This window comes from Armigeres subalbatus, chromosome 1 (assembly GCF_024139115.2).
Source record: "Armigeres subalbatus isolate Guangzhou_Male chromosome 1, GZ_Asu_2, whole genome shotgun sequence".
Classification (NCBI taxonomy): domain Eukaryota; kingdom Metazoa; phylum Arthropoda; class Insecta; order Diptera; family Culicidae; genus Armigeres; species Armigeres subalbatus.
In genome coordinates, this window is record NC_085139.1 from 22,104,381 (window position 1) to 22,118,150 (window position 13,770).

General features: G+C 42.2%; 2 protein-coding genes across 2 annotated transcripts; both read right to left on the reverse strand.

Moving 5' to 3' along the window:
* Nucleotides 1-1,031: 1,031 nt before the first annotated feature.
* LOC134206018 (uncharacterized) lies at nt 1,032-2,156 on the reverse strand. Its single transcript, XM_062681706.1, has one exon. The coding sequence runs from the start codon at nt 2,154-2,156 to the stop codon at nt 1,032-1,034; it is 1,125 nt and encodes a 374-aa protein (XP_062537690.1).
* Nucleotides 2,157-12,783: 10,627 nt separating this feature from the next.
* On the reverse strand, nt 12,784-13,311 carry LOC134206020 (uncharacterized). Its single transcript, XM_062681707.1, has one exon. The coding sequence runs from the start codon at nt 13,309-13,311 to the stop codon at nt 12,784-12,786; it is 528 nt and encodes a 175-aa protein (XP_062537691.1).
* Between the last annotated feature and the right edge of the window lie 459 nt (nt 13,312-13,770).

Sequence of the window (13,770 nt, forward strand, 5' to 3'; positions counted from 1 at the left end):
CGCGAAATTCCGCGGAATTTCGTTTCGAACCACCTGATACGAAATTTTTCGAAATATCGCATATGCTTATGCATTGGATGCTACGATCTTCACCGGTAAGTGCAAGTTTCCATTGGTTTCGTGAGTTTTTAGCTAGCTGTTCGGTTGAATCCTTCCACGATTGATACAGGCCGAGTCGCTGAAAGAAATGAAGGGGTGCTTTTTTACCTTTATAATCAAATACTGAAGCGACTTGCCTGGATCGGAGGCCATAGCGGCCTCCGCAATTGCCGGTTGGCAATGATATCCTACGTCGGGTGGTGCTAATTTCTTATTTTGACTTGCAGAGTTCAATGATGAAGAATAATGGATCGGATTGATGAATTGTGACCAAGTTGACGACTTCGGACTGGAACGATGAGATGATAATTCTGGACAGTATATTAAAATACCAGTCGACATGTGGCGGGACTTAAGCGTCGTGTAATCCCTCGGAAAAGCGGTGACATCCGTTTATCCTTGCTGTGACTATTTTGGTGTGGACAAAGAAGTACAAATGGTTGCTGGAAAATATGAGAGGGTGCTTTTTAATCCTTTTAATCAAAACAAAAAACGACTTCCCTGGAACGGAGGCCCTCCATGGCCTCCGTAGGTGATGAATGCCGGGTGGCATTAGGATCCCTCTCATTATTGTTCAGTCTGTTGGCTGATGGTGGTCATTCGAAGTGCGTGAAGAACAGATGCCTCTACCTCAAACGATGAAACGTAGATCACGAATGACTTCCAGATTATACGAACGCTTAAGTGCTGGTTTGACGATGCTGAATAAACATGCATGGACGATTTCCAATACACATGCAACCATTGACCATCACCGAAATCGGACGTGTTACCTCAACTGACTAGGGATATTTCTGCTGGGCTGGAGAATGGTTCAGACAAAATGGAACCAGGGGCAAACATTACTGAGAAAAGATGAGCAATTACTTTTTGGAAAAACTTAACTGGTATGCGGAGGCCGAGAATAATCGACCTCCGCTGGTGGGGGAGTCCTAGTTTTCCCCATTTAATGTCAAAATGTTGTCCCGAATTGGTAATACACAGACCTTCGAGATTGCTCTGCGGTAGCTGCCGTCCTTTGTCTTGACGGTAACAACTCTTACATGCCCGTCTCCACCACTGTGAATATCAATCACACGACCCAGTTTCCACTTCAAAGGAGGTTGTTCTTCTTCTTTCAGGACCACCATAGTCCCTACAACGGTGTTATTCCGTCTAATAGTCCACCTTGTCCGGTTGTGAAGATCCGAAAGATATAATTTTGACCATTTCTTCCACAGTTGTTGGATGTGCCGCTGAGCCGTTTGATAGGCTGTAAGGCGATTCTCGGGAATACCATCTAGATCAGGTTCCGGAATAGCCGTGAGGGTTCGCTGAATTAGAAAGTGACCTGGAGTTAATGCTTCGAAGTCGTCCGGATCATTACTGAGCGCAGTCAGCGGTCTCGAGTTTAAAACGGCTTCTGCTTGTGCCAGTATTGTATTCATCTCGTCATAAAGAAGTGTTCGCAAGCCAATCGTTCGTTTAAGCAACAGCTTGAAAGACTTGACAGCCGACTCCCACAATCCACCAAAGTTGGGCGAACGTGGTGGAATGAAACGAAAGACAATCTGCTCGTCTGTGGAGTGTCTGGTCACGGTTGATTGGAACTGCTGATCACTGAACAACCTATGTAGTTCCTCGAGGCGACGTCTCGCACCGACAAAATTGCGGCCATTGTCGCACATAATTATTTCTGGTTCGCCACGCCGGGCAGTAAATCGCTTCAATGTTGCGATGAAGCCTTGAGCGGAGAGATCTGCAGCTAGCTCCAAGTGCACAGCCTTGGTGACTAAGCAAATGTAAACAGCAACGAAGACCTTTGTAGGACGATTGCGGCGGTGATGGTATGCAACATTGAACGGTCCGCAATAGTCAACTCCAACTCGTAGAAATGGTGGACAAGGAGTGACTCTCTCCGTTGGGAGGTCAGCCATAAGTTGATCTTGAATCCGTGGTTTCGCTCTAAAGCAAGGTACATATTCGTGAATCACTTTCCGCACGAGATTGCGAATGTTGGTGGGCCAGAAACGTTCTCGAATGGACGCAATGGTCAGCTGCTGACCACCATGCAACATCTGTCGGTGATAGTTGTGTAGCTTGCTGCTGCGCCAGGAAATCACCCATTGCGCATTATTGCACTCGGCGAAGGTATCGCCTTACTCGGATCACTGTTGGACTCTGAATGAGGAAGAACGATGCTTGGCTGCTTGCTCGTCACCAACACCAAGACGGCATAAGCAGCATAACTTATAGAGTGGTATACAACAGGGCTGTCTCGCCCCACACATCCCCCTTTCTCTCCGGATTTTTTTATTAGTCTCTTGCAATTATAACTTGTCCTTGGTTTTCTTTTTTATTGTAAATGTATTATTGAGCTTATATTTAATTAAACACTCGGTAAAAATACCACTATAAAGATTTATTTGCCGAAGGCACCATTCAAAGGGCAAGGAAATCGAAAACCATTTTCTACGGAATATTGTCTTATATTTATGCAACCAACAGATATTTCCGGTTTGAATAGATGAAGTTTCCTCCAACGGTTGTTCATTCGCCTCATTCATATGCTCCAAGATTCAATTTGTACGTTGGTCTTCCTGGTCTTCAACCCATAGAGGGCCATCGCACTTTGTAGGTGGTTGTAAGTACGATTTTCTACTACAATTTTGGCGCGTCAATCTCCAGCTGCTGAGCGAAGCACATCAACTCAACACCACGACCTCCTACCAAATATTCCACTCTCTCATCTGTCACTTTCCCATCTAGGGCTAATGCTAATGGCTAATATATATGCCCTTTATTCGGTTTATGTCATTTACCATACCCGTCTCAATCCCTACAGATGCGTCTCCGAATTTCGTCGCTGGTTCATTCATTTCATTTATTCAGTTTACATCTAAACAGACAACACTGAATCAACAATTTGACGCTACAATACACGGTTTGAGGCCTGCACCTGGTCTGCCCACCTCGCCGCTGTGCTCCACGCCGTCTCATTCTTGCCGGATCGGAAGCGAACACCATCTTTACAGGGTTGCTGTCTGGCATTCTTGCAACATGTCCTGCCATCGTACCCTTGCGGCTTTAGCTACCTTCTGGATACTGGGTTTGCCGTAGAGCTGGGCGAGCTCGTGGTTCATTCTTCGCCGCCACACAACGTCTTCTTGCACACCGTCAAAGATGGTCCTAAGCACCCGTCTCTCGAATAATCCGAGTGCTTGCAAGTCCTCCTCGAGCATTGTCCATGTTTCATGTCCGTAGAGGACTACCGGTCTTATCAGCGTCTTGTACATGTCACATGGTGGTGCGGTGGTGAATATTTTTTGACCGCAGTTTCTTCTGGAGTCCGTATTAGGCCCAACTTCCACAGATGATACGCCTTCGTATTTCACGACTAACATTGTTATCAGCCGTTAGCAAGGATCCAAGGTAGACGAATACTTAGACCACCTCGAAGGTATCCCCGTCTATCGTAACACTGCTTCCCAGGCGGGCCCTGTCGCACTCGGTTCCGCCCACAAGCATGTACTTCGTCTACGATGCATTCACCACCAGTCCAACTTTTGTTGCTTCACGTTTCAGATAGGTGTACAGTTCTGCCGCCTTTGCAAATGTTCGGCCGACAATGTCCATGTCACCCGCGAAACAAATAAATTGACTGGATCTGTCGTCGCTGGTATTGATTTCGTAGATCTGCAGTCAAACAAAGTACGCGAACACAATAACCGCCCTAGTTTCAGCTCCGAACTTCTTCTGAAACGAACTTTCTCTCGGAGTTTGATCTGTCAAACTAAATGATGCGTTTTTTAGTGCAATTTCATGAGAATCTAGCGCACTTCGTCCGAAGTTGGGTTTCTAGCCTATATCTTGCATGCTATGATGGCATAAACACCAGCTATCTCGCATCGACAAAACACGCTAGCAGTACACCACTATTTTGCGCATCTTCGCATTCGTTAAAAAGCCTTCATTCCTTACACAAGCAATATTATAGGCCACATATAGCAGATAAGCAAATTCTGCATTTATTATCCGCTCTTTTTTTCCGTTATTCAATCACACGCACATTCTCTAAAAATTCACTCACTATATGTGCCATATTCCGAGTACTGATCAAATTTGACACGATATTTTAGGGAGCATCAGAGCTAGCGAAATATCAAATTCTTTTTTTTATATGAAACTGTATCTGAATGATAAATACATTTCAAGACAAGACTGATCACCATCGATGCAAACTCATGGTGCAGCTACATTGTCTTTTTTATGTCTTTTCCTGTCATGTACATCGTTTTCCAGGTGGTCATGACTGTAGCAGGTTTCCTCTATCTTGTCGTTCCGTGTCAAAGTACCAATTCCGACTTTGCTAAACGGTCCTTATACAAATCATACTAATAGAGTTATTCCATACCAGAGCGTAACTCTCTGAATGTTCCCGAAAAGATCGAAAGCGTTCGTGTCGCCTTAACTAATCTTGTTAGTTTATCCAAAAGTTCACATTCGTGCATTAAATGCCATAGCAAACGAACATAACAAAACGATACAGATTTATTTTTAGTATTCTATTCTGTAGTGTGCTCATAACATGCAAGGGAAGGTAATCATATGATAATTACTTCTGCCTTATACGCAGCTATACGTGGGATCAATCCCAAGTTCAATTCTCCTACTTTTTTCTCTTCATATATTTCTCATGTTTTAGCACTCGATTAGAAATAGACAGAATACCGGTTCCATCTTCTATTCTTTATCTACAACTTGACTAATTCTAGCCGTAACTGTAAGAAATCGAAAAGAGCGAAAGAAAGCTCGTTTTTGGCATCCATTGCAACCTGTTAATCAAGATGAGCCTCTTCCATAGAACCTATCCCCTAGATTCCAATAATATTCTCGTGGCGAGTGCATGTTCTTGGTTTACAATGTGGCGAGTGACTGCATCTTTTATCAATTCCTTTACATGTACGGTAGCCCGAAAGGACGTGGCCAGCGCCGTTTGTTAACCCCCCTAGAGCTTTTGAACTGAGCACATTGAGGTGCTCAGTGCAAATCCCATGCCCTAGCCATTGGCTCTCTATGCAATTGCGATTGTTCTGGTAAAACACGGAATAGCAACTACGACATGTAAGGTTATCATGCTCAGTTGTTAATGCAGTGTTCTTCTCATAAGACAAGAACCTCGACTAATTCTATTCGCTTTTGAAGCGAAACATCGTGATTTCGCATGAATTCAAACTCAAGCATAATACATTTCTTCCAATTTGCGAGCAAGTTTTCCAAAACATTGGGACTTCAATATTAGGATCTGGGCAGGGATCTGGGTATTATTTAACCACCATGGTTGGAGATACATTCAATATTATTCCTGACATTCGATATTAGCTGCACCAAGTTGGGGTCTCTAGTTAGCCTTGTGAGCAAAAACGTAGGATTGCCACTGCTTATAGAATACGAAGTTGAAATGCAGAGCCATAGATGGGATATCACAATTGATAAACATTACTTTATTTTGCAATTTGAAATCAAGGCTCTTCAAAAGCGTCATTGCGGCATCCACAACTTCAATATTACTTTTTTACAACGTGCCTTTACAGTTTTTTTTAATTCGCATTTTTTTATTCGGTGGTTCAGTAGAACCATGCTACAATAAGCTGAATTTGGCAGATTATTATGCATTATGTTGTAGTGTGTGTTTTGTTTTATCACCAACATCGATTTGGCACTTATGGTACTAGTACTTTTGCTGCTAGGCTGGGGTAAACTAGATATTTGATACGTGACCAGGTGAGTCATTGGTAATCTTGAACTAAGCTTAGATTACGCAAGTGAATTGAGTAAGTCGCTTGACTTGAACATCTAAACTCCTCCGTTCAACTCACTTGCACGAAAAGAAAGTTGAACATGTTCAACCTTTGGCAAGTCAAATGAATTTTACTGAAATGATCAAATTACTTGCCTTGTCAAAACCTCGGTTAAAACATAGCATGATACTTTAGGATCAACGCCCCATTGTTGTTTCCTCAGAAACTTGCTTTGTGTTTTCTAGTGCTTTTAACACACCACTGTGTTTTTCGTCATCAAACCATTTCAACTATGAACGGACCTTTCAAATCGCCCACAACATGCTTTGAACTGTGTTCCCACTCGCAAACCTTCAGCTAGTCAATTTATCTGGTTTTCATCATAACTCGCATATCATTCCAACTTTACTTGGCGGTCTTTCCAATACGCCATTACGGTTCTCAAAACACGTAAAAAATCTCAACTTTTCTTGGCGGTCCACATAACACGACATTTCAGTTCTTTCACACGCAAATCATTCAAGCTTCACTTAGCAAGCTTAGCAATACGCCATAAGCCATTTTATAGAAAGCTCAAATGACAGAAGACCAAATACTAATATTTACATTTTACAAGGAACATTCGCGAAAATGAAATGAAATGATGATGATGATGACGAAATGATGATGGTTTACATGCAAATTTACCAAAACAAAGACCGAGCCCTCCACTCAAAATTTCGATCAGCTGTTCGCATCTGTCTCATAAAATGGCTTATTATGGTCCATAAAACACGCTAATCATCAACCATCTAAGACGAGTTAAGTAACTCCATTTAATTCCACCAATTATTTCGATATCTTTGCAGATACGTATTTCGACTACAACTGTGTGATCGTCTTCAGTGTCTTGTACTTGACTCGACGACGCTAATCATTTTTACTTCACTTGGCTGTTCACTGAACACACCATTGCGGTACTAAAACACGCAAATTCTTTCATCTTTACTTGGCGGCTCTCCAAACATACCACAGCAATTCTTAAAATACGCAAATGATTTCATCTCTACTTGATGGTCTTCCCAACATGTCATAGCGGCCCTCAAAACCCGCAAAGAAAATCATCTTTACTAGGCGGTGCTCCAAACACGCCATTGCGGTCCTCAAAACTCGCAAATCATTCCATCTTCATTTGGCGGTCCTCTAAACACGTTATTGCGGTCCTCAAAACTCGCCAGTCATTTCAACTTTTCTTGGCGGTCCTCCAAACACGCCATTGCGGTCCTCAAAACTCGCAAAACATTTCATCTTTACTTGGCGGTCCTCCAAATTCGCCATTGCGGTCCTCAAAACACGCGAAACAATTCATTTTTTCTTGGCGGTCCTCCAAACACGCCATCCACTGCGGTCCTCAAAACTCGCAAAACAATTAATCTTTTCTTGGCGGTCCTCCAAACTCGCCATTGCGGTCCTCAAAACTCGCCAATCATTTCATCTTTTCTTGGCGGTCCTCCAAATACGCCATTGCGGTCCTCAAAACTCGCAAAACAATTAATCTTTTCTTGGCGGTCCTCCAAACTCGCCATTGCGGTCCTCAAAACTCGCCAATCATTTCATCTTTTCTTGGCGGTCCTCCAAACACGCCATTGCGGTCCTCAAAACTCGCAAAACAATTCATCTTTTCTTGGCGGTCCTCCAAACTCGCCATTGCGGTCCTCAAAACTCGCCAATCATTTCATCTTTTTTTTTTTTGCCAAACGCCATTGCGGTACTCAAGACACGCAAACAATTTCTAATCTTCTCCGTTTTACTTACTCTCGCAACCGCGTCTCTCCCAATTTGGAGCACCGGTCCCCACGTAAACACTGCAAAAAGCAAACATCCTTCTTGGTTCAGGAATTTACCTTTTCTTCTGAGATTGCGCAGTGAGTGATTTCCATGACGCAGTATTTTTATCAGGCACATTAGTTTTAACATTATTCCACTTGAAAAAAATGAGCAGTAAAACCTGCCACTGTCGCCAAATGTGTAGCTTGCTGCTGCGCCAGGAAATCACCCATTGCGCATTATTGCACTCGGCGAAGGTATCGCCTTACTCGGATCACTGTTGGACTCTGAATGAGGAAGAACGATTAGAGATGTCGCAAATTAATCGATTACTTCGAATAATCGATTCATCGTTGTGATAATCGATTAATTTTGAATCGATTATTACCCTACGATTAATCGATTCAATAATCGAGAGGAATCGTGAGTAATCGATTAGTTACTAATCGATTAATCAGAATTTTACGACATCATAAGGATGTCGAAAATTAATTGATTATTTCGATTAATCGATTCATCGTTGTGATAATCGATTAATTTTGAATCGATTACTATACAATGATTAATCGATTCAATAATCGACAAGAATCAAGAGTAATCGATTAGTAACTAATCGATTAATCGGGATTTTACGACATCTCTAAGAACGATGCTTGGCTGCTTGCTCGTCACCAACACCAAGACGGCATAAGCAGCATAACTTATAGAGTGGTATACAACAGGGCTGTCTCGCCCCACACAATAGTATGCAACTACGATGTAAGCGAACGGATGACGGTGATCCAGAATATAAGGGTGCTTTCGCCGAGCGGCTATAGGTGCATTATTGAGCCGCCCACCAACACATAGTATTCCCTCATCAAGTTGTGGATTCAGGGCTTTGAGTCTCGATGATTGTCTTACATCATGACCGTTCGAAAGATCCGCTAGTTCGTGGGGAAAGCTTTCACGCTGGGAGAGCCTAATCAACACTTTCATAGCCTCATCAAGTTCGGTCTTCGAAAGAGTTCCTTGAAGTCGGTTGCTACGGTTGGCCTGACGCGCATTGTGCCGAAATCTGAGCACCCAAGCAGTAAGACGTTGTAGGTCATTGTATGAGGACCGGAGACTGAACAGATCACTTGATATATTCGCTGGAAATGCCACGGATGTGTTCCTGGCCTCGAGATCCACTGGGTCCATTTCATCTTCACTGATTTGATTGGCTGAAGGCCAATTTTTTTTTTTTCATTTGGTTCGTTTATTAAGGCCCAGTCACCGTGAAGTTTTACGGGGCCGATATCATAATTTACAGAGTGAATGCTTACATAATAATTAATAATAATCATATTTCAGGTTGCTGTAATGAACTGTTTTAAAGGAGGAAACTTTACAATTAGGCTTTCCCAATATTGACTAATAACTGGGAGAAATGCAGTGATTATTTTTTTAACCATGGTATCCTTAACAAATGTTTTAGAGATAAATTCAACTAAAAATGAAATAGAACAAATTGGTTTATATTTAGCAGAAATAGAAGTAGTTTTTTTGCTTTTGCTTGCTTTCCTGCTGGTGCGTGGCTGAGTAGAACTTGATTCATTGATGAGATTTCCATGATGATGCTCCGGCGAATGCTGCTTACGCGAAGAGAATTTCTCCATGAGATTGGCATACATTGTTTTCCGAATTTTCCGTTGACTAGTCAGAAATTTCTCATGCTTCTTCTGAAGCACTGGACAGTCTTGGAGGAGTGCATGTTCCGTTTTACATTTAAAACATTCGGTGGAACGGATTGAACACGATTCGTCGGTATGATTACTTCCACACTTAAGACAATACATTCTGTTGCAACAGAATCGTGCTGTGTGTCCATATTGTTTGCAGAGAGCACATAGCATTGGCTTGTGATAAAACAAGCGTACTGGCAATAACACATTTCGTATCTGTAGGTAGTCCGGTAGGACTGTAGTGGCAAAAGTAATACGTATTAGACCTCTTCATGTTTTCAAAAAGTATCAAAAATTCAACCGGTCAGCTCAGCATCACAATTCTTATGCTAAAATAAGTCTCCTGTCAAATTTTCAGCTAATTCGGATAAAATTTCGAGGTGGCTCAAGTCGATTTAGTGTTTTTGGGCTATTTTCAATTTTGGAAAAAATCTAACAAGAGATATAAACGTCAAAAACTATCGCAACAACATCTATACGAAAGCTTTTGGTGTGTTCTACATGTCTTGTGAACATTGCGAATTGTTCCGTTCACGTTTTGTCCATGTTAAAGTGATTTTTAAGCTTTTAAGTGCATAAAAATACTGTCTCCCCCAAAAGTCGTTGTTCTACAAAATTAATGAGTTTATGACAAATGATTGTTAATTTATTATATTATTATTCCTCTTTTTTCCCTGGAAATTTGAGTAATATAATTGCTTATGTGCGATTTACCGTTAAATTCTTAAAAATCAGAAGCTGAACATTTGTCAAACAAGTTGTTCAAACAAAGAGCTTCGATTTCACTTGTTACTACGATGCACTCAATGTTAAAAGTATGCAGACATATGGTGAAATTAACAAAATTTGGAAGTCGTTTGTTGTAAGCATCAAATATCATATGATTCGATTTATGTTTTGTTCGAACAACTTGCTTGAAGAAATCATAACGTGCAAATTTATGTCAAATGTTAATCTTCTGATTTTTAAGAATTTAACGGTAAATCGCACATGGTTAATTATATTACTCAAATTTCCAGGGAAAAAAGAGGAATAATAATATATAAAATTAACAATTATTTGTCATAAACTCATTAATTTTGTAGATCAACGACTTTTGGGGGAAACAGTATTTTTATGCACTTAAAAGCTTAAAAATCACTTTAACATGGACAAAACGTGAACGGAACAAATCGCAATGTTCACAAGACTTGTAGAACACACCAAAAGCTTCCGTATAGATGTTGCTGCGATAGTTTTCGACGTATATATCTCTTGTTAGATTTTTTTCCAAAATTGAAAATAGCCCAAAAACACTAAATCGACTTGAGCCACCTCGAAATTTTATCCGAATTAGCTGAAAATTTGGCAGGAGACTTATTTTAGCATAAGAATTGTGATGCTGAGCTGACTCGTTGAATTTTTGATACTTTTTGAAAACATGAAGAGGTCTAATAGCCGGTAAGGCTTTGTTTTCACAAATATCGCTTGGGCCCTTTGTGAGGCAGCGAACGTTCGATATGAATGCAGATGGTATATTTTTATTTTTATAAACACCAAAACCGGTTCGTCTAATCTCGGCGGGGTCTACATGTTGGCAATAAATCACTCCATCGATCTCAACACGTTGGGCTGGTGCATAGAGATGGTATGATGAACGTAAAGATGAGAACTGCAATAAGTCGTTAGCTTCTCTTCGATTTTATAGACTTGTATTTGCTGTTTAACAAATCAGCAATATCAAACACATTGATTGGGCATTCAACCCGTCGAATATACACAATATACGGTGCTATAGCCGTTTTAGGATATGTCCTAATTATTTTGGCTGATGGAGGAACTGTTTCCATTGTATGGGATAAACAACAACTTTGTGTGCTGAAACTACGGTAGCTTCAAGAGCGAAGAACAAACGATCCGATCTACTCGGTAGCAGAGGGTCAACTGACTGAAGGCCAATTGCACTCTTCTGACCTGAGCCAATGTGGCCCACTGAACCAAAGTGATTCGTATTGCAGGTGTGATGGAATCATTCCTCTTGATATAATATCCGCTGGGTTTTCCAGGCCTTGTACGTGGTTCCAAATGCCATTCTTCGTGATGTGCTGAATCTCCGAAACTCTATTAGCCACAAACTGCTTCCATCTTGACGGTGACGATGAGATCCAGTATTTAACGATGGCAGAATCAGTCCAGAAGTAGCACTTTACGTGAATGATTATACTACTCGCAACCTTTTCGAACAGGTGAGCTCCATCCGTGGAGTGGAGAGCCGTTTGTTTCCTTTTTTCAGGTTATCAAGCGGAGCAACTCGAGATTTTGCCGTTAACAACCTCACACACACCTCCCCCGTTTCGGAGATTGTTCGAATGTATAAACAGGCGCCGTATGCTTTGTTTGATGCATCACAGAAACCATGAAATTCGTTAGTAATAATGTGAGTGCCGGTTCCTATCCATCGGGGAACAGTGAGATTCTCTAGCCCCGCTAGGTTGCGTCTGAATTCTTGCCATTGATTCTGAAGCTCCAGATTAAGCGGTTCATCCCAACCGCAACTCTGTTTCCACAGTCCTTGAATAAATATCTTGGCATGGATGATGACTGGTCCCACCAAGCCAAGTGGATCAAACAAACGGGAAACATCGGAGACAACAATGCGCTTCGTGATTACAGCTGTCCAGTTGAATGAAGGAAATGAAAATCGAAACATATCTGTGCTAGGTTGCCACACTAATCCCAGCGTTTTGATTGAAGTTTCGGAATTATCAAGGGTCAATGTGGAACGCTCATCCCTCAGCATTTGCGGAATTACTTCAAGGAGTTCCGTGCTGTTCGAATTCCACTTCCGCAGCATGAAACCCGCCGATTGATAGCTCGATGACTTCTTTCACCAACTGCTGTCCTTCTTCTACAGTGTCCACTCCGGTGAGCATATCGTCTACGTAGAAGTCATTCTTGATTACTCTGGATGCTACCGGGTGTGACGAGTGCCGTACGTCACGGTGGTCAATTCATACGTACGAAAGGCCTCTGATGGATCAAATCTCCACTTGATGCTCTGTAATGGTTGATCCTGAGGCTGAACTTTTATCATACGGTACATTTTAGCAATATCGGCGTTGATGGCAATACGGTGTGTACGGAATCGTAGACAAATGCTGGTCAGATCATCCTGTACGACGGGGCCGACCATCAAGGCATCGTTGAGACGAAGTCTGACAGGAGCCGTCAAAAACCACACGTAGTTTTGTTGTTGTACTGTCAGGTTTCAGAACAGCATGATGCTGTAGGAAGTATCGCTTGACTTCTGCTTCTTCAGTTTCAACTGTTACTTCCCTCATGTGACCAAGAGCTAAATATTCGCGAATGAAATCGAAATACATTGTTTTCAGCTCAAGATTTGCGGAAAATCGTCATTCCATTCCTATCATTCGCCTAATCGCAATAGCCTCCGAATGACCTAAGCAGGCAATCACATTCTCTTTTTTTGGCAACGTCACGATAAATCTACCGTTCTCATCCCTGACGGTCGTATGGTTGAAGAATTCTTCGCACGACGATTCTTCCAAAGACTGTGTACTCACACTACGGCATGTTTCCAAATCCCAGAATTTCGTAAGCTGCTCTTGAAGGTCGAAAGTGGAGCAGACAAGAGTAATCTCCGGTGAAGAGTGTTCCACTGGTAGACGTTCGGGGACGGTACCCGAGACGACCCAACCGAATTCGGTATCTTGCAACGTTGGTCCATTTTCAGTTGCCTTGTGTTTCTCGCTGCGTAGAAGGTCCAAATAGTACTCCGCTCCAATAATAATGTCTACAGGACCTGGTTCATAGAATCGAGGATCAGCAAGGAATGCTGACTCAGGGAGATCCCATCCGCTGGGATTACAGCTTGCCGTGGGAAGCGACACAGTTAATCTTGGCAGAACATAGAACTGCATCTCCTGAACAAATGGTGAAATGCACTCCAATCTCGAACATACTACTGCATTCACCAACTTTGTTGACCTACTACCAGAAGACCCGATTCCCTGGACGGAAAGCGATGCTGGCAATGTGACGAAATTTAGTCTGGTAGAGAACTCTTTCGTCATTAAGCAGTGCTGAGAACACGAGTCTAGAAGCGCTCGTGCTAGCATGGAGTTTCCATGACGATCTTTCACTGTCACAAGAGCGGTCGACAGCAGAATATTCTGTGTGGGCGTGATGGGCAGTGCAACGTGTGTTTGTGTGGTGGACGTGGTTGTATTTATGGCTAATGATTGAGTGTTTTGTTCATGCGAGTGAGTAAATGACGTGTCGCTAGCATTCTGTGTCTGTTGGCTCGGGTTTGGTGGCTTGAATTGTGGCTGTCGTCGGTTATCTGTCTGAGGGTTACTTTGCGATTAAGGAACGGAGGA

Coding starts and splice junctions, on each gene's coding strand:
- LOC134206020 (XM_062681707.1), bottom strand. CDS start 13,311: ATGCAGTTCTATGTTCTGCCAAGATTAACTGTGTCGCTTCCCACGGCA.
- LOC134206018 (XM_062681706.1), bottom strand. CDS start 2,156: ATGTTGCATGGTGGTCAGCAGCTGACCATTGCGTCCATTCGAGAACGT.